This window comes from Typopeltis vanoorti, chromosome 25, assembly GCF_054136105.1.
Source record: "Typopeltis vanoorti isolate ZY-2024b chromosome 25, IOZ_Tvanoo_1.0, whole genome shotgun sequence".
NCBI lineage: Eukaryota > Metazoa > Arthropoda > Arachnida > Uropygi > Thelyphonidae > Typopeltis > Typopeltis vanoorti.
This window is the reverse complement of record NC_143573.1, coordinates 7806480-7828880: the sequence shown is the minus strand read 5'-3', so window position 1 is coordinate 7828880 and position 22401 is coordinate 7806480. Positions and strand designations below refer to the sequence as shown.

The window sequence follows — 22401 nt, the reverse complement described above, 5'->3', positions numbered from 1 at the left end:
AACACCCCACTAAATATCCTGTCTTGCCTACCTCTACCTCACACCATACGCTCTCAAAATCATTTGTCTCACTTCCTTCCAAATTCTCCACTCTTAGAGGACATAGGTTATCACTTATCATAAGCAGTACCCCACCACCACGCTTTCCCCTCCTATCCTGACGAAAAATGCTATACCCAGCAACTTCTATTCCTGTTGTTATATCCCCTTCTGTCAACCATGTCTCAGTGATCGCAATAATTTTTGGCTAGGCTGATGCTATCTGCGCCACCAATTCCTCTCCCTTATTCCGGATACTCCTGGCATTAGTATAAAGCATATAAATGCCATTGTTTCTGTACCCAGCATTATCCCTTCTAGACTCCACTGGGCTCAGTGTTACCTGACATTGTCTCCCTTGTCCCAAGTATCCATTCCCACAAGAGGCCAACCCTGCTATCATCATCCCTGGGACACACTGACTCATTCAGAACAGCAATCTCTCCAGATGCCTACGTCCTTCCTCATTCAAATGTAAACGGTCTCTCGCATACAATTCCTCTCTTTCCTCAAACGCACTCCAAGCATCCACATATACCAGTCCTCTCTTGTTACACATTCTCGCTATTATGCCATTCAATATCACTGCTCTTCTGCTCAGCTCATCATTATCATACCTAGGCAACAAGCACACTATTTTTCCGCTCTCTGTCTTCTTCCGTACAGTCTCTAGCAAAAATCTCATATCTCTCGCTGCCCGACTTACATTACCACTCAAGTCATTCGTTCCTACCATCACAATCATCTCATCCACCCTTTCACCTCTCTTAATTGCCATAGCCACCCTTTCTATTGTTCCTCCTGGCAAACACTCCTCATGCATCCTATCTTGAACCCCACGGATCATTGAGTCGCCATACATTATACCTCTTACCATTCCCTCGCTCCTATTGTTTCCATTCTCTCCTCTTCTTTCATTCCCATACCTCTCTCTTCTACTGTTTCCATTCTCTCCTCTTCTAGCACTCCCATACATCTCTTTCATTCCCTCTCTCCTGCTGTTTCCATTTTCTCCACTTCTAGCACTTCCATATCCCTCTCTCATTCTGTCTCTCCTACCACTGTTTCCATCCTCTCGTCTTCTAGCATTCCCATACCTGTCTCTCATTCCATCTCTCCTACCGTTTCCATTCTCTCCTCTTCTAGCACTTCAATATCTCTCTCTCATTCCGTCTCTCCTACTGTTTCCATCCTCTCGTCTGCTAGCATTCCCATACCTCTCTCTCATTCCCTCTCTTCTACTATTTCCATTCTCTCCTCTTCTAGCACCCCCATACCTCTCACTCATACTCACTAAATTCTCTCTCTCTCTCCTACTCTGATTCGCCTTGCATTTATCTCATCCATTCTCCTAATCTTATCTTTCATACTTCTGCTCTCATTCACAAGACATTCCACCTCCTCTTTCAACTCATCTATCTCCCTCTGCAGGTCAGTCACTCTTAATCTAAATTCACTCTCCCAAACAAAACCATCTCCTAAACTTTCACAGTCACTCACACCTTCCACACTATCAACTATTATTTTCTCATTCTCTTCTATCACACTACTTGTCTTCCTACATTCATTCCCCGTTCCTGGAGCAATAAAGTCGGATATTGATATATCTAATGTACTTATTTCCTCCAACTGCCTGCATTTTGCGCACATACGCTCTCCACTCTCTTTAACAAGCCACATATGTAATTCCCGAGATGCATACATGCCGCAAGTACTGCATGCCACAAAGTCCCTTATGATATTGCTAATAATTGAGTTCTTAAATGGCGGAGGACTTGGCGTTATGCCACTTGCGACTGCTGCTGAATCCACCATCGTTTCTTACTGCCGAGTAGCGTAATCTTCAATAATTATTCAATTAATAAATAAGAGGGGGAAAAAGTACAAACATCAGAACATTTAAGTACTAAATATAATTAAATAAAATGAAATATAACTAAATACAGTAACTTAGCTTCGTTTTGTCTTCCACCATTACGCATTCGATTCCGACGGTACCAAAATATACTATATCGCGACAGCAACTAACTTCCAAAAAACAACCACTGAAGTACTTTCATATTCAGAGAAACAATTTAGCACTCAAAAACATAGAAAAACGGGGAAAAAAGCGGACTATTCACCGATTAAAAATCACTTTCTTCTGCACAGCTCAAATTCACCGCCACGTGCTACGGCGACGCTAGCGCCACTCAATACAATTCTCAGCATGTCAGCATGTAAATATTTAAGTTAGTAAATAATGTATATTTATTTCCGAAACTTCAGTATCACGATAACAGCTACACAAATTTAAACGTAGAAATACAGGAAGGTCATGTTTTAGCAGTTTGCATATTTACTCTACAAAGTGACAAATTCAGTGATTAAGGGAGATGCATGTACAATGGTATTCTAGGATTTTTCAAAGACAATTGACAGAAGTAAATTGGAATGAATGGGATTGCATAATAGACTAGAATTTGATAGGTGTTTGGAGAGAGAGAGAGATAGCAGTAGGTTGTGTATGGGGAGTGGTATCTCAAAAGAGTGGTTTGTTACGGTGATCTGTGCTTCGCCCATTATTCTTGAAATTTTATCTTAATGAATTTGGAGTGACTTAAGAGATATACAGCTAGGAGGGATGAAAGCTGCGAACAACTATGAGGAGTAGAACAAATTTTGTGGTCTTATAGGAGGATCTGAACAGACTTTGACTAGGCAAGTGAGTTTAGCTACTAGTTCAATGTTGTAAAGTAGTAAAATTAGGTAAGCATGGATGGGATATAGAATATTCAGTTAATGGAGAAATTTTAAATGAGGTGGAGAAGGTGAGAGATCTAGGAGTGGTCATGGACAGAATTTGAAATTTAGGAATCACATTCCTAAAATTATGAAAACATCACAATGGGTTATGATATGCAGAAGCAAAAGGTTATAGTTCCACCTGTATAAGGCCTCAGTCAGGCCTACATATATACTGCTGTGCCTAGATCTGGTTGCCTGGTTTCAAAAGGATGAGGTTATTATTCTGATCCTCAATGAGTGATAAGACTCATTGCTGCTGGTCAATCTTAGATAACAGAAAATTTATTACACCACTCCTTAAGCATTCACCACCTGTTAGGCAAAAAATTCCATGGAGTAACCATCCTCCATGCAGAAAACCCACTTCTCATGCTCCTGCTCACCACCTCCTTTTGAAATTTCCAGAGATAGCCATTTGTCCTTGCCCCCCCCCCCCCCCCACGTCCATCCTGTAAATACTTATCAACAGTTTAAATGTCCCTTCGTCTTCTATCCACCAAACTCTCTGTAGTTTGCAAAACCTCAGTCTATCCTCATAACTAACATTATAGAGTCCTGCTGATATCATTTTGATTATCTACCTCTGTACCTTCTCCAAGGTTAATTTATCCTCTTCAAATCCTGGTGATGAGATCTGGCTACAGTAGTCTAGATGTGGTCTGATCAGATCTTTATACAATGGAATCACCACAGTCCTTCTTAGTACTGCAGCAATCCTCTGGGTTGTCTTCACAACATTCACAATATATGACCTAAACTTCAAACTTTTATCAAGAATCACCCCAAGATCCCTTGCTTCATCCACTTCTAGCAGATCTACTACTAATGGGGGCGCTAGTGGGCCAAGTACTGCGGACGTGTTTTGAAGAGCTCCTGATTCAGATAAGTTTTTACTAGGAATAATTAAGTATATATGCGTAATTGTTTGAGTAAGAGTGGCTGTAAACATTGTACGCTACCGGTATTATTAGTGTGGGTTTTTTTTTTCTTGTCTAAACTAAATTACGAAATCGTTATTATTAGACCTAGTAACCGGCAGAGAGAAAAAAAAAAAAATGGCGGCGGCATTGTCATTCCATGATTTGAATGTAGATTTCAGTCGTTTCGTTAAGTGTGAGGTCTGTTATATGTATTCCTTCGATTACATAAATGATTTGTGGATGTTTAGTGCGGATGGAAGAAGGGTGTGTGCGAAGTGTGACCTGAACGAAGAACTAATGAATGTGAATATGAAATTGATGACAGAAAGTGCTAGTACTGATTGTGTCGCGATTGCACGTTTGAAAGAAATGGATGGTGAGCAAGAGAAGCGAAAAAATGTTAAAAAATCAGGAAAAAAGAAAAAGAGCGATTTGACAATCGTAACGGATGTTAAAAGGGACGAAAGTGAGGTGGAAAGAAACGAAATTGAGAGAACGAATGAAAGTAAAACTTGCGTAATGCAGAAATCGCAAGTAAAAAAAAATCGAAAGAATAAATGATGGCGAAAGTTCGACGCATGTTGGACCGAAAGTACTGAAACAAAGAAAGATGAATGACAGTGAAAGTGAGAAGAATGATAGCGAAAGTTGGACGCATGTTAGTCCGAAAGTACAGAAACAAAGAAAGATAAATGAGAGTGAAAGTGAGAAGAATGATAGTGAAAGTTGGACGTATGTTGGACCGAAAGTATGGAAACAAAGAAGGATGAATGAGAGGGAATGTGAGAAGAGGGGGTCGAGAGTTAGAAAGTTAGAAAGATTTAATGATAGAGAGAATGTGTCGCGAGGTTCGGAAAGTGAATTAGATTGGATGAGGCAAGAAATGAAATGGATGCGGAATGAAATTAAGAGAATTCAGGTCAAAACTATTAAAATAAATCATGATGGCATGAAAGAGTTAACAAAAGATGAGCGAGTGGCGTTGTATGGCGACTCCATTATTAAAGGTGTGCTAGAGGATAAAATGCACAAGGTATGTTTTCCAGGCGGTAAAATAAGTAGAGTGATTGAGGCATTGGATATGAGGCGGGAGCGAGCAAAAGAGTTAATTGTATTAATTGGTACAAATGATTTGAGAGAGAACAAAGAGCATGTCAAAATGAATGTCAAGAGACTGCTTGGAAAGATAAAAGAGAATAGTGTGACAGGAAGGGTGGTCAGTGTGTTGCCTAGGTATGATTGTGGTGAAATGAGGCGGAGAGCAAGGATTATGAATGGTATTCTGGCTGAAATGTGTGAGGAGATGGGTGTACAGTTTGTTAATGTGTGGAATAAGTTTGAGGGACGAAGTGAGCTGTATGGGAGCGATGGACTGCATTTGAGTGGTTATGGTGTGAGTCGCTTGGAGAGACTGCTGCTGGAAGGTAGAGAAGTGAATAGAGAAAATGAATCAGATCGAGAGGGGAGTGATGTGGAAGAGCAGGAGAGTAAGACAGGAGAGATTGAAGAAGTGGAAATGAATGGAGAGGTGAGTGGTATGAGTATAGAAAATGAGAGAATGGGTGTGCAAGAGGAGCAGGGAAACGGGGAGGCCCAGGGTGGAGAGGGATACACAGCGTGAGAAAGGTGGATGCTCCAAGAGGAGGTGAGAGCATGTGTAGGCAGGAAAGTAATGGGATGACCAGGGATCAAGAGGAAACAGATGTTGTTGCAAAGGGTTCTAAAATGAAGAATCAGAAAGAGAAATGGCCCCAGTCCAGCATGGAGAGAGCACATCGAGTGAATGGTATCAGTGGAACTAGCTGTAGATCCAGAAATGAGTTGTTGTGTTTGTATACCAATGCTAGAAGCATAAGAAACAAGGCGGATGAAATGGTTGCACTAATTGTGTCTGTGTACCCAGAGATTGTTGGAATAAGTGAGACATGGTTAGATGAGGACGACATCCTGACAGGAATAGAGATGGAAAGGTATGATGTGTTTCGTGAGGATAGAATGGATAAAAAGGGAGGGGGAGTGCTATTGATGATAGAGAAAGAGTTATGTCCATACAAGGTAGAGAATGCAAGAGGGAAATAGGGCCAGTGGTTTTGAGGCAGTATGGTGTGAGATAGAGGTGAATAGAATCAAATACTTGGTGGGATGTTGTTATAGACCTGGTAATGTGGATGGTGGTGATAGTGAAATGTATAGTCAAATAAGCCAAGCAAATAAGAAAAGGGTAATCATTATGGGTGATTTTAATTATGGCAATATAGACTGGATTGAAGAGATAGCGACTGGAAGTAAAGAAAATGAGTTTCTTGAGTTTTTGAGGGATAACTACCTCAGACAGTATGTAACAGAGGGCACACGAGGATTAAGGGTCTTGGATTTGGTCATCTCATCGGAGGATGTAATTATAAATGAGGTGTCAAATCATCCACCAATTGGTGAAAGTGACCATGAGGTGATTACCTGGGTGGTTGCCAGCAGTGCAAGGACCCCTGTGAAGAAAGGGTATATGTGGAACTACAAGGGGGGTGATTATGAAGAGCTCAGGAGACAGCTTGCAGATGTAGCATGGAATGAGGAGTTAGCTGGAAAAGAGATCAATGCAGCTTGGGGGATTTTCAAAAACTATTTAGTAGATGCAATGTCTAAATGTATACCACGGGTGAGAAGGTTAAATAAGGTAGGTGTGAGATGGATGAATAAAGAGATTAAGCATGCAATACAGAAATAAAAGGCATTGTGGAGACAGCATAAGAGAAGTGGAAGTAACCAACTTCATGAGGTCTACAAAGACCAGGCAAGGAGGGTGACTTGGTTGGTGAGAGTAGCTAAAGAGAGGTATGAACAGCAGTTAGCTAATGAAGCCAAAAAGAATCCTAGGGAGTTCTTTCGATATGTAGCCAGCAAAAGAAAGAATGATTATGGAAGGATGACATTGATTGGAGGAAATGGTATAAAGACAGCTGTTGCAGAATGTGTTGTGGAGATACTTAATGAGCAATTCATAAAGATCTTTCAATCTTGTGAATGTGACTTCATGGAGAGATTAAGAGCAGTTGATGATGGGGAGGAGAGACTGACTGTAAGTGAGCAAGAGGTGTTTGGGGAGTTGAGTAAATTAGATGTAAATAAGGCTGTGGGACTTGATAATATATCACCACGTATTCTGAAGGAGTGTGCCAGAGAGTTGACACCTGCCTTGACATATTTTTTTAATACGAGTCTTGCACTTGGTCAAGTTCCTAAAGAGTGGAAGGAGGGCAAGATTGTGCCACTTCATAAAGGAGGTGATCGAACTCAAGCATCAAACTATAGGCCTATCTGTGTGTCAGGTGTTGTGGTTAAGTTGTTGGAGAAGCTTGTGAGAACTAGGATCCAGAGTTGGGTTGACAACAATGGTATAATCTTTGATGGACAGCATGGATTTGCTAAAGGGAGGTCATGTTTTAGTAATCTACTTACTTATTACAATAAAGTGACTGCTTCCTTGGACAGAGGAGAAGGATACACAGTAATATACTTGGATTTCGCAAAGGCTTTTGATAGAGTACCTCATGATAAGTTGACAGTCAAACTAGAGCAGATGAGGTTGGATATTAGATTAGTGCATTGGATTGGAGACTGGCTATCTGATAGGTATCAACAAGTTGTGTATGGGGGTGCAATATCCAGGAAAAGGAAAGTCACTAGTGGAATGCCTCAGGGGTCTGTTTTAGGGCCATTACTATTTAACTTATATATTAATGATATTGGTGAAGATTTGGATGGAGATATTCAGTTGTTTGCAGATGATGCAAAGTTGGGACGAACCATAAAGAGTAGTGAAGATGTTGTGGCCTTGCAAGAAGACTTGAATAAATTGAGTGATTGGGCAAGCAAATGGGGATGTGAGTTCAATGTTGCAAAATGTAAAGTTTTAAAATTTGGAAAACAAAGATGGGATGCAGAATTTATGCTTGGTGAGAATATATTGTTGGAAGTAGAGGAAATAAGAGATCTGGGGGTGATAGTGGATAAGGATCTAAAATTTATGGGACACATCGCCAAAATTGTGAAGACAACGCAAAGACTTCTGGGAATGATGCGGAGGACACTGACATGTAGAAGTAGGGAGATACTTGTCCCAATGTATAAGGCTTTGATTAGGCCACACTTGGACTATTGTGCCCAGATTTGGTCACCGGGTTTTCAGAAGGATGAAGAGATGTTGGAAAGGGTCCAAAGGCGACTGACTAAGGTAGTTTCTGACCTCTGGAATGTTGAGTATGAGGAAAGATTGAAAAGATGTAATTTGCAGAGTCTCGTGGAGAGAAGGAAGAGGGGAGATATGATAGAGACCTACAAGTTGGTAAGGGGTTGTTATAGGATCAATGGTGGAGAAGTTCTACAGAGAATAGTGGGAGATCAGGGGAGAACCAGAGGTCATCCCTGGAAACTGTATAAGGAGGGTGTGAGTAAGGGAGTGAGAGGCAGGTTTTTTTCGTGCAGAGTTGTGAGTGATTGGAATGCCTTGCCTGAGAGCGTGGTGTCTGCAAGTAGTTTGAATGTGTTTAAGACACGGTATGATGAGATGTGTGTGTAAGATAAAAGGACCTCCTAGATGAGTCTTTGACTCCATGAGGTCTTGTTTAATAATAATAATAATAATAATAATAATAATAATAGAGTATGCAGCCTCATTTACCCACCTCTCCAGCTTCTTCAAATCCTCTTGAAGAGCCAGGACATCAGCACTACTGGTACTACTAAAAACCTCCTGAACTTCACATCATCTACATTACCTGCAATCCAGTGACAATAATATTATACTTATTGATATATGACCTCCATGGAGTCAAAGGACTGATCATGAGAGGTCTATACTGTCTCGGTCTATACTGCCAAAAGATCAAGCCATGCCTTGAATCCATTCATAGTTTCTGCACTCACCACACCTTCAAGCAATGCATTACACTCACCAATTGCTCTCCATGCAAAGAACCTGCTTCTAACCCTCCCTTTGCTCGCACACTCTCCTTATACAGCTTCCATGGATGGCCTTTGGTTCTATTATACCATTGCCTTCCTCCATGAGATGTCTTCTCCATATTAAGCTGGTAACAACCCTTCATCAAGTTATACAATATCTAAAAACTAATGATGAACTACATTTTTACCTGTATATGAAAATTTTTTCATGACTGCAGCCAAATGTAGACATAAATTCATTGCCAGAATAGTAATAAATTTATATTACACCAGAAATGTGTTATCGGTTTCGTACAAATTAAATTGCAATACATTTTTGACCAAAGTTACAAATTTCTTAAGGACATGGTTAAGGAAGTAATGCACAGTGCTTAATAAAATGTATACAGAGAGACATTTCAGTAAGGAATATGCCACCCTGAACTGTGATGCAGCTCTCATAGTCATACTATGCTTAGCACAAAGTGATTCAGGATTTCTTAAGGCAAACTGATCCACTCCTCTTTCAGAGCAAGGATAAGGCCTTGTTTGTTTTCTGGAGGGAATTTTAAGCACAATGTGTCTCCCTATGGCATTCCAACCATGTTCTATGGGGTTGAGAACTGGGGAGCATGCTGGCCACTAGATTCAATTAATATCCTCATTCTCTAGAAGTATCTCTACTGCTTGTGTATGATATGGTGTGGTGTGGCATTATCATCCATAAAAATGAATTCTTCGCATACAGCACCATGGAACAATTGAACATGACGTTGAAGAACTTCATTGCAATATTGTTCACCAGTCATAGTACCTTTTTCCAGCACTTGTAGCTTGTAGCATCCATTAAGTATAAAGCTTTCCCAATCATGATCCCAACAGTTCCTTATCTATCCCTTTCAATAACATTCTCACAATGATAAGCAGTACCACTTTCACACCAGATGAAGTGCCATCTAGAATCAGAGGAAAGACTAAAACTGCTCTCATATGTAAAGAGCACATTAGCCCACTGATGTCTTGTCCAATTTGTATGGATACAACACCACTAAAAATGTGCTGTATGATGAGCTTGTGTATAAAGGGAGGCAGACTACAGACCTTCAATTTGTTGAGATATCTGCATACCTCTGCTTGAATGGAGCTGATTTGCAAGCTGACTTGCCATGATGCATTGATTATGTTTTGTTGTTATAACCAAAAATCTGTGTTCATGCTCCATGGTAGAGCAAGGACGACCTCTTAGCAAATGTCTGGAACACATTCCATTGGTTTGCCCAGAGCCTGGATACAATGCTGTGTGAGATTCCAGACTTGATAGCAATATTAGTAATTCTGCAGCCTTCTGCAAGTTTTCCAATAATTTTCCTGTGTGAAATCATCTGGATGATGTTTTTGAGACATTACAAGACAGCCAAGTTTTCAATTCTTCATGAAAAGAGCTTCCTTCAAACACAATTTGCTTAGCATAGCCTTTTGTCTTTTATTCAGTTGAGTGCTAACCCATGACCCCTTTGCACACGATTCCAAAATTTCAATGTGTAACTGTTTTCTACTTGAAATCATCAGTTATACAAATTCCCATAAAGTGATTCGTTTAAATTTGCAGTTATAATATTCAGAAGTAGTGTTTGTCCTTAGGTTTTGGACACCAGTGTATGTCTCAATGACATTCCCCTCTTCTATTCACAAGTTGCATTCCCCCAATCTCTTCTCATATCTTATCTCACATTCTATAAACCTGACACTGATTTAATAACCTTCTCCAATATATCTTCATTCTCCTAAAAACCAGGCAACCAAATCTGTGCAGAGTAATCCATATGTGGCCTGATGAAAGTCTTACAAGGAAACAACCCTAACCTCTCTGCCTCTGCATGTGAATGTCCTCATCATTATTATTATTTCTTGACACCTCCAACGAGTCCAAATGCTCATCAAGGGAGCATTTGGACTCCCCAAATGCACCTACTCTACACCTACTCTGTCTCCACCACTTCCATCCTTCTCCATCATCTACACCAATGCCATCTACTGCCCACCACCACCACTAGTATTTTTTGTCTGTAAATGATTGAGCTATCAGATTAATGTCAATGGATGCTGACGGATTATTTCCATAATCCGTCAGCATGTTCTTACAGTTTTAGCAATATGGCCCTTAAATTTCAAGGCTCATTTCAGATTTCAGTACCTCCTGTAAAGCCACTCTTCTCTACTTCTCATGACATAAATATCATTGATGTAAAAGTTAAAAATTAATGGTTCTAACATTAATCCCACTGAAATCCCTCTTGTGACCTTCCTATTTATTTAAATAACCCTCTTATACACAGCTCTCTAATATCTCATACAGCCAATTTCCAATCAAGTTCACTAATCTGATAGAGAAGATTAGCTAAGGTGTTGTCAAATGTTTGGAATTTTGAATATTAAAATAGATTCAGGGAATGCAACTTGAAGAGCCTTGTGAATAGAGGAATGAAAGATAATTTGATTGAAACATATAAGTTGGTGATTGGTTATTATTATTATTATTATTATTATTATTATTATTATTCAGGCCTCCATGGAGTCAAAAGACTCATCATGGGAGGTCCTTCCTAAGAAACACAAAGTCTATCAAGACTCATCGATGGGAGATCCCCCTTAAGAAACACAAAGTCTATTATACCATTCCTTAAACTCATTGACCGTTCTCGCTCTCACCACTTCATCAGGCAATGCATTCCATGGTTCAACCACCCTCCATGCAAAGAAACCACTCCTCACCCTCTTGCTCACAGTTTCCTTTCGTAACTTCCAGGGATGGCCTATTGTCATCACTCCATCCTGCTGTTCAACCAAGTGAAAGAACTCCCCAGTGTCAACCCTTTAACCACCTCTCAACAGTTTAAAAGTCTCAATCATATCACCTCTCCTTCCTCTATCCACCAAACTCTACAGTCCACATTCCCTCAGTCGATCCTCATAACTATCATTGTACAGTCCTGAAACTATCTTTGTTATCTGCCTTTGTACCCTCTCCACAGTTAATTTATCCCCTTCGAATCCTGGATACCAACTCTGAGAACAATAGTCCAAGTGTGGTCTGATCAGGGTCTTATACAACGGAATGATAACTGTTTTATCTCTGCAGGTCAGCGTCCTTCTCATTATTGTAGCAATCCTTTGTGTTACCTTCACCACCTTTGCAATATGTTCCCTAAATTTCAGGTTTCTATCAATAATCAACCCCAGATCTCTTGTCTCCCCCTACTTCCTCCAGTATAACTCCTCCCATAGAGTATGCAGTGTCCCATCGATGTTTCTCAAACTTCAAGACCTTACATTTTGTGGCATTAAACTGACACCCCCATTCATTTGCCCATCTATCTAGCTTATTCAAATCCTCTTGCAGGGCTGCTGCATCTGTACTATTACTAATAATCCTTCCCAGCTTCGCATCATCCGCAAACAACTGAATATCCCCTTGCAATCCACTGACAATGTCATTGATATAAAGGTTAAACAATATAGGTCATGTGGCACCCTGTCAAATGCCTTCGCTAAGTCTAAGAAAATGGCAGTATATGCCTTTCCCTCATCTAATGCTCTTGTAACTTTATCATAAAAGGCTAGCATATTGCTGAAACAAGAGCACCCCTTCACAAATCCATGTTGACTCTCACAGATAACATTACCCTCATCTGCCCAATGCTGTATACGGTCCTTCACTACTTTCTCCAAGATCTTACTAACTACTGATGACACACAAACTGGCCTATAATTAGACACTTCCAGTCTGCTACCACCCTTATGCAATGGCACTGTCTTACCTTCCTTCCATTCCATGGGCACCTTTCTTGGCACCTGAGTCCTGAACTACTTCAGGCACAAACTTTGTTTGCCGACACTTGGATAAAGGATTAAATTAAATTTATTATAGTCTAACCAAGTGCAAAATAAACTTCAACATCTTTCTCTAAATCCAGTGTAATTTAATATTAGGTGGTACACCCTCTTACAATTCGTATAGGTAAATATGACCTCTCTCTTGCTTCTGCCTTGGTATCACCACTTCTGGGTCTGCTTCCTACTGTCAGATCTCAATAAAGGTCAAAACTGGTCTGGGTAGTGGCCCTTCCCTTAATGCATAGCATTATACATGTCTGCAAGGAGATGTGCTTTGCATTATGGGAGATACTGAGACAAGGAGTGATGAGAACTTGGTCCACCTTTGCTACCAGTTGCCAACAGATGCACCACCTTGCTTCAGTCCTGAAGATATTCAGGTGCAAACTTTGTTTGCTCCCACTTGGATAAAGGATTAAACTAAATTTATTATAGTCTAACGAAGTTAAAAATAAACTCTCAAGATCTTTCTCTGAATCCGGAATAATTTAATAATGTACACCTTTTGGCAACTCCTATAGGTGGGGATGACCTCTCGTTGCTTCTGCCTTGGTGTCTTCACTACTGGGCCTGGCTCCCACTGACGAGACCTCAATAAAAGTCGAAACCAGTCTGGATAGTGGCCCTTGCCTTAATGCATAGCATTACGCATATCCGCAAGGAGATGTGCTTTGTATTATGGGAGATACTGAGATAGGAGTGATGATATCTTTCTCCACCTTTGCTATGAGTTGCCTTGGTGTTGCACCACCTTAGCTCAGTCCTGAAGATACTTTCAGGTGCAAACTTTGTTTGCTCACACTTGGATAAAGGATTAAACTAAATTTATTATAGTCTAACCAAGTGAAAAATAAACCCTCAAGATTATACTACTGTAGTTAAAATCTCCTATAACAATCATTCTTCTTGCGCTTGCCAAACTCAACTGTCTAAACATTTCCTGGTCCCCACCCTCTGTGCTCCTGGGTCTGTAGCAACACCCCCACTAAATATCCTGTCTTGCCCACCTCTACCTCACACCATATGCTTTCCAAATCATTAGTGCCAGTGCCTTCCAAAGTCTCCACTCTTAGAGGACATAGATCGTCACTTATCATAAGCAGTACTCCACCACCATTATTCACCATGCTTTCTCTTCCTACCCTGCCGAAAAATGCTGTACCCAGTGACTTCTATTCCTGTTATTATATCCTCTTCTGTCAACCACGTCTCAGGGATCCCAATAATTTTTGGCCAGGCTGATGCTATATGTGTCATGAATTCCTCCCCCTTATTCCGGATACTCCTGACATTAGTATAAAGCATATAAATGCCGTTGTTTCTATACCCAGCATTATCCCCTCTAGACTCCACTGGGCTCAGTGTTAGCTGATGTAGTCCCCATTCCCACAAGAGGCCACCCCTGCTACCATCCTCCCTGAGACACACTGACTTGTTCAGAACAGCAATTTCTCCAGATGCCTACGTCCTTCCTCATTCAAATGTAAGCGGTCTCTCACATACAATTCCTCTCTGTCCTCAAACGCACTCCAAGCATCCACATATTCCAGTCCTCTCTTGTCACACATTCTAGCTATTATGTCATTCAATATTACTGCTCTTCTGCTCAGCTCATCATTATCATACCTAGGCAACACACACACACTATCTTTCCTCTCTGTGTTTTCTTTCATACCACCTCAAGCAAGAATCTCATATCTCTCGCTTCCCTATTTACACCACCACTCAAGTCATTTGTTTTCACCATCACAATCATCTCATCCACCCTTTCACCTCTCTTAATTGCCATAGCCACCCTTTCTATTGTTCCTCCTGGCAAACACTCCTCACGCATCCTATCTTGAACACCATGGATCATTGAGTCCCCATACATTATACCTCTTACCATTCCCTCTCTCTTATTGTTTCCATTTTCTCCTCTTCTTTCATTCCTAGACCTCTCTCTCTCTCATTCCCTCTCTCCTACTGTTTCCATTTTCTCCTCTTCTAGCACTCCCATACCTCTCTCTCATTCCGTCTCTCCTACTGTTTCCATTTTCTCCTCTCTCATCTGGTTGTTACCAGATTAATGTGGCAGAGATTTTTCATAGAGGACAATAGTGGTATAACAAGAGAAAGAGAGTAAGGAATGGGTTCTTTGCACAGAGGATGATTATTGAGTGAAATACATTGCCTGGGGGGGGGGGGGGGAGTATTGAAACAGAGAATGGGTTTATGACATGGTTCAATAAACTTTTTGCATGACAGTGTGGAATTCTTGTGATGTCTTTTTCATTCAGTATCAGTCTAATGTTAATAATAATAATAAGAAGAAGAAGAATGGTGATGATAATTATTTAATTTATACTTTTAATAGTTATGAAACAACAAGTACAGCATTAGCATTTACCAGCCATCTTTTAGTGCATCATCGTGATGTCCAAGAAAAAATTCAAAAAGAAGTGGATGAAATCTTTCAAATGGAGGTATGAATTAGAAACTTTTCCAACTAATTATACATTTATAATTCTGATGATAATTAAAATTTTTCTCTTATGTCTGAATAAATGCCACCCTGGTTGGCCAAGTGGTTAGCGTATCCGCTCTCCAGCCAAAAGGCTGTGGGTTCGAATCCTGCCATGGGTATGAATGTTTGTGATTTGTGAAAATAGTTGTGGTGGTCAGTGGTAGATGGCACAGGTGTAGATGAAGGTACTTGCGGTTAGTGGAGTGGTGGAGACAGAGAATTGTAGAGCAGGTGCCCTCCCTCAATGAGTCTTTGAACTCCCTGGAGGTGTTATATAATAATAATAATAATAAATACATGCATATTTTAAAGATCATTTAATCATAAATTATTGTTACCAGAATCATGTTTAATTTAAATGTCTTTATTTGTAAAATTTTTGGCTAAGTTTCATAGTCATTGTCAATACAATTATAATAAAATACAAAAAAAAGAAGAAGAATTGAGTTGAAAGCATGCGATATTATGTGCTCTATCATCTTCAGGAGAATAGCTCCATCTGCATTAATAGATATTCAAAATAAATTACAATAAATTAATTTAGTTAATAAATTATTTTTAATATAAGCAAATATTTAATAAAATATTACATGAATGGTGAGTATTAGTCAATATATCGTCCCAAAATTAAAAAATTTTGAGCAATCACTTTTTTCAGGTTTGGGTTGTGAATGTGCTTTCTTGGTAGAGTCATGCCAGAAGAGAGAGTAACTTTTATGTAATACTTTGGTTTTGTTCCACTGAATCCTGTGTTTTGTATATAATGTGTGGCTTGCTGAACCGGATTTGTTGGATTCTTTAAGTGAAATATATTCCTGATGTTCTTCAAGACGAATTTGTGCAGAACGACCAGTTTGTCCATAATAACATAATCTGCAAGAGCAGAGATTCTGTAAACTCCGGGATAAGAAAGAGGAGGATATTTGTCTTTAGGTGTGATAAGGAAGGTATTAAGGTTTGCAAACTGGGCAGAAAGAGACTTGTAAGTTAATCTGTCAAAGTAATCTTGCTATTTTTGAAAGTCCTTTAATATATGGAATACAAATTCTGTTAATTTCTTCTTGAGGCAGGCTAGGACAACAGCCATAATTATTGATTATTTTCATGATAGTTTTTGCATTAATGTTAAAATAATCTGTTCATAGTGGGAATACTTGCTAGTTTTGCCAGAGTACCTTTTGTAGAAACAGGCCATACTATGGAAAGGCAGGATTGATTTTCCAATGAAAGACTATATTTTGAGCATTACCTGCCCATTAGAGGCTCATATGGTAAGATATCTCTGAAATATATTCCATGCTGTATCTTGATTGCTTTTTAGCACTCAGAGTTCCACCTAGCTTTGGACTGAGTGCAAATTAAAATGATATTTTTGAAATTGCAGTTGTTGCTGCTGCCTGTACAATGCAATCTGTTACATACATCACTGCTTACTTTGGATGAGGGATCATTCTTAAAGGGTTAGGCTTTAGTTTAGGCAGCACCAGAAATGCCCATCAACCATGGAGTCACACATGAATGCCCACTATCCCAAGCAGTAAATGTGCTCAGAAGTGGTTACTGAGCACATTTACTGCTTGGGATGGTGGGCAGTAAATGTGCTCAGAAGTGGTTCCTATGGTTAACCTGGATGCAGTGTTGTGGTTCAACACTATGAACCCATCAGCTTGAGTCCACTAGCTGATTGATCTTGGCCATCCAATACTGCTCATCTTGCTAAAACAAGTAGTAAAATAATAAAATATTACAGGTCCCTCTTTACAGATGTCATTAGCTTGTAGCTGTATTTGCAACTCAATGGGAGATCCCTCCACCACAAAGAGATGCCACAGATGAAGAGGTTTTTAAAATATGAATGAATTAAATGAGGACAAGTATAGAACAAGAATGATAAGAAAGAATTACTGGAAGAAGTGAAAAAGAAGACAGAAGATCCTACCTCTGTTGCTGCTATATGATAACAATAAATTGAGACGTGTCATGATTGCAAATGAGTCATATGCAGGAGAGGAGCAATGGGCAATTTGCAATGTGTGTGGAGTGAACTGAGTGGATGAAAGGACTTACGCATGATTGATGAAATGCATTTCATTTAATTTAGAGTTGGGTGCTTGGAGAAAGTGTTGTTCAGTAAGAATTTGAGCTCATTAACAGCTAGTCTTCTTCAACCCATCCATTCCTTGGAATGGTTAAAATCCCCTGATTAGGAATCAGCAAATTAATACAGCTGGCATGACTGTATTAATTGTTTATTCTCTAATACATCCCCCTAAGGGCTAGTATTTACGCCTGTAGATATCTGTGTTCATGGGACAAGTTTGCTTGTTTTTGAGGGACAAAAAACCTGAGTTTCCAGGAGTAAAAATCCTCCATCTCATATGAGGCCAGCTAGCCCATTTGATTATTTGATTGAAAAGACTTGCTAAAGATTCCTTATACTACAGACAGAATTCAAATCCAGGCAACTAAAGGGCTCACCTGTACTAACTAAGCTATGGTGACTCTATGGGCTAGTAACTGTGCAACCTATAGCCTCTTTTCTCCTAGTCAAGTTATCCTCAAATTCTTGTGGTAAGACTGGAAACAGGGTTCTGGTGAGGCAAGTATTACCTTCTTAAAAGCATGCATTTCCTAAATGGAAGAAATACCAACTATGCCTGTAGGTGTTGATGTCTTTAATCATCTGGTGAAGCATTACTGCCCTCCTTTTTGGAGACTTCAAATGGTTTTTGCCATGTTTTGTCTCTAGAGTATGATTTCCAGTTTCTGTCTCCCTTTCTTCCATGCAATGTGGATGAATACCTCCCTGTTCATTCTCTCTCTGCATCTTAATGTTCTAACTAGGAAGCCAGTACCTCCTCCATTAAAGGGTACAGCTATAAAGCTTTTTCCACAAGCCTCCACTAGATAGTACATGGGAAGAAACCTGTTAGTAACTCTTCAGGAGAATTTCCAATCAACTGGTGAATAATAATCCTGCTGATTACTTTGCCAGGTTGTACCTGAAGAGAGTCATAGTATAGCAGCTTGCAAAAAAAAAAAAAAAAAAAAAAAAAAAAGGTACTGTTTGACACAACATGACTGGAATCTCAGTACTCCTTATGTGGGAGTGGTGGCTTCTCAGTCCTTCATGCCTGCCCTTTAAATTTCCCATTTTCTTACAGCTGTGTAAGAAAATGGGAAATTTTCTTACACAGAAAATTATGAAGTACAAAAAACTTCATATTCACTGTGGTTAACAAATTTCCCACAAAAGCCACCAAAAACTTTCTAAAAATACACTCATGTTCATAGAAGCTGCATCACCTTACATAAATATAGTTTTTAGTGGTTAAGTGGTCATTTTCTTTGGTTTAGCATTGGATATTTCATTGTGATGATTTCATCATCTAATAATATAGTAATAATTGCTGCTATTGCATCAGAATTTTGCTGTCTATAAATAGACAGCAAGAGCTAATTTCACATTTTCGTGCTGAGATCACGATGGCTAGTTACATGCAGTTAACACCTTGCAGAAAAAGTGTGATGCAAGCTTTGAATAGACAAGGCTATTCTTCTTGTGAAATAGCTAAAAGGGTATCATGTAGTCAGTCTGCTATCATATGGCTGCTGTTGAAAGTGAAGATCCAGATCTGCTGAAAGGAAGAAGGGGGACAGGAAGAAAGTCAGTGTCCACACAGTGACTTTAGAACTCAAGATTGAATTCTAAAGCTGCTTTGCCTCAAAACTTTCTGTGCATCATCTGGAGAACTGAAACAGCACTGTCAGGAAAAGACTTGTTCAACAGGAACTGACTGCCAGGTGCCCAAAAAAGAAGCCCTTGTTAACCCAAAAATTAGATTGGCTCAGTTAAATTGGTGAAAAGAGCATTTCAAATGCACCCTGATCAGTGGAAAAGAGTAATTTTTTTCTGACAAAAAGTTTGACCTGCAGTGCCCTGATGGCAGACAGACAGTTCGAAGATGATCAAGGGGAAAAATTCAACCCCGACTCTCTGGTGTCGACAGTCAAATTCTCAGCCAGTCAGATGATCTGAGGATGCATGTTGTATGATGGTTTTGGTCGCTTGCATTTCACAAAAGGTTTAGTGAATGCATGTGTATACCAGAAAATTTTAGAATTGCTGGCTACTATCAGAGGCCACTTTACTGTAACAACAAACTGCATCTTTCAGGATGACCCTGTCCCTTGTCATAGGGCAAAATGTTTAAGTAATGCTATTATAACCCTAAAATACACCATACGAATTGAGTTTAGCACTTAAAAAAATATAAGGAGGGTGTGAGCAAAGAAGTGAGGAGTAGGTTCTTTGCATGGAGAGTGGAATGCATTGCCTGAGTCCTTTTATTAAGCCTCAACACATGCATTGACCGAGTGTATCGTGAATGTAGACACATTGAATAAAGCATGGTTGGATGAGCACTGTATGCAATAGTGTGTACCTCCCAAGAGGCGTCTTTGACTCCATGGAGGTCAGATGTTAATAATCATAATAATAATAATAAAACTTTTTAGTTTTTGGTTGCAGGTTAGTAAGTGGCTCAATGAACACTCGATTCAGCAACTACCGTGGCCAAGAAAAAACCGAGATCTCAATCTCATTGAGAATTGGTGGTACCAAATGGAAATTGAAATACACAAGAAGAAGCTGAAAAGACTTCAGGAGCTGAAGTGTTTTCATGTACATGCAATATCTACTGCCCAGTAATAATGTTTTTTTTTTTTTTGTAAATTGCATGTATTCTGACAGTTTGCCTGCATGTGAGATGAAAAAAGGTTTCAAAAAGCACATATAAAAATTCCTCCTATCACTCAAAAATTGAACTTAAGTCTTTTCTAATTGAAGGATGCAATGTCCTGTAATTATTTCACTTACACTATTTTGTTGTTGTTATGATCCATCGAGTAGTTTCCGACTCCTGGCGACTCCACGAACATACACTCTCCATTCCTTGCACTATACAGTAGTACTAAACATAGGAAATGCTCTTTTCAATCATTTCCTACGTTTTTAAATTAAAGATGCCAAAAAATTATGTCCTTTGTTTAATCCTATATGTTGGAATGTGTGAAGTAGTAGTGAATGCATGTATGGGGATGATCATAGAAATGGAATAGATTGAGATGTGGATAGGGAAGTTGTGATTGAGTGCATATATGTGGTAAGTAGAGATAAAAGTGATTGGGCAAGGGCAGGTGTGGTGGAGAAATCACAACCAACAACTGACTTGGGTAGGACTGCTTCTTGACCTAAAAGTGAACTGCTGTGTTTATTTACAAATGCCAGAAGTAACAGAAATAATGGAAATGGAATGGTTTTACTGATTGAGTTTATTCACCCCACAATCGTTTGAATGAGGAGGTCCATTTGTCATACATACCACTCATCATACCCACTGTAAACACATTCAAATTCTATGCAGCACCACAATCTCAGGCAATGCATTCCAATCATTCACAACTCTCCATGCAAAAAACCTGCTTCTCACTCCCTTTCACACCCTCCTTATACAGCTTCCAGGGTTGACCTCTTGTTCTCCCCTTGATCTCCCACCATTTTATGAACAACCTCTTCAACATTGATCCTGTAACAATCCTTTACCAACTGTACGTCTCTATTATATCACCCCCTCTTCCTCCTATCCACTAGACTGTAAATTGCATCTTCTCAGCATTTCCTCATATTCAACATTCCTCTTACCAGATCTATAACTAAGTATTTAATTCTGTTCATCTCTATCTCACACCATAGCTCCTCAAAAACACTGGAACTATTTCCTTCTTGCATCTCTACTTTGTATGGACTTAACTCTTTCTCTATCATCAATAGAGAAATACACAAGAATATCCTTTTTACCCAGTCTATCTTCATGAAACACACCATACCCTTCCATCTCTATTCGGGTCAGGATGTTTGTGATCATGTATAGTCACACAATGACCATACATGGTCACAAAGTTCAGTTTAAGGTACCAAATGTGCCTTAAACTGATTCAATGTGTCTACATTCACAACATACTCAGACAATGCATTCCACTCACCAACCACTCTCCATGTAAAGGACCTTCTCCTCACACCCTCCTTATACAGATTTCAGGGATGGCCTCTTGTCCTAGGTCCCTTCCATTTTAAGGAGAATCTCTTCCATATCAACCTGATAACAAACCCTGACTACCTTATATGCCTCGATCATATTTCCCCCTCCTTCTATTCACAAGGCTTTACAATTTACATTCTCTCAATCTATCCTCATACTCCACATTCCAAAGACCACTGACCACCTTTGTGAATCTTCCTCTGAATCCTTTCTAACATATCCTCATCACATTTCATGGGAAGTACACATTTCACACAAAGTGTACTTCCCACGATAAGTCTCTGACTCCTGGGCTACTTGTATATACAGGATAATGACTTCATATTCATTGTATTAGCATCCCATAATGTATAGCACACACCCTTTTGTACATATATAATACTAGGCATGCGGAAAGGGCCACTGCTGAGACCTGTTTCGACCTTTGAGGTCTCATCAGCCGAAACCAGAGATACCAAGGTTGAAGTAATGCAGAAGTGATATTTCTCATATACAAATAATGTTACCTTACTATTAAAATACTCTGGATCAGAGATAGATGTTCAAAGTTTTTTCACTTAGTTATACTATAAATTAAAGATGCCAAGAAATTATATCCTTGGTTTAATTCTTTATTCAAGTGTGGTGGTGGTTTTTTCCTTTCAGTCATTTCTGACCCTAGATGACTTTGTAGGTATTGCCCATAAAATGTTCCTGGTGAGATTTTTACAGGGTAGTTCATCATTGCTTTCCCCAACCCCAATTTTATCTAAGCTCAGGACTGGTGTATGGCTGGGATGTATTCATGACTGTAATCCCTGTGTGGTTTTTTCTGGTTTTTCTGGGTGAAAAAACATCACCTCTGTATGAAACTGGCTAACTCACCTTTCATCAAAAGAGACCAGATAAAGTTCCTCACGTGGCTGATGGGAATCGAACCCAGGTCGTTTTGATCAAAGGGCTTACTGACCGAGCTACGGAGACTCGTTATCCAAGTGTAAGCAAACAAAAATCTTCACAACTGGGCTACCTAGCTATATAGAGACTAATGACTTCATATCAGTTGCCTTAACATCCCATAATGCAAAGCACAAATCCAAATACACTACTTGTATATGAGAAATATATAACGAGACCCCAATAAAGGTTGAAACCGGTCTGGATAGTGGTCCATCCCATAATTCATAGTATTATACATGATCAAAAGGGTGTGTGTGTGCTTTACATTATGGGA

The 22401-nt window shown here is 39.5% G+C and overlaps 1 protein-coding gene across 1 annotated transcript in view; it reads left to right on the top strand.

Annotated features, from left to right (window-relative positions):
• The window catches only part of LOC150092516 (cytochrome P450 3A19-like), a 268491-nt gene that overhangs the window by 204132 nt on the left and 41958 nt on the right, over positions 1–22401 (top strand). Inside the window, exon 2 of the mRNA XM_090414568.1 lies at positions 14940–15046. Coding sequence (XP_090270694.1) covers positions 15041–15046 — 6 coding nt within the window. The 5' untranslated portion in view covers positions 14940–15040. The remainder of the gene's footprint in view (positions 1–14939; positions 15047–22401) is intronic.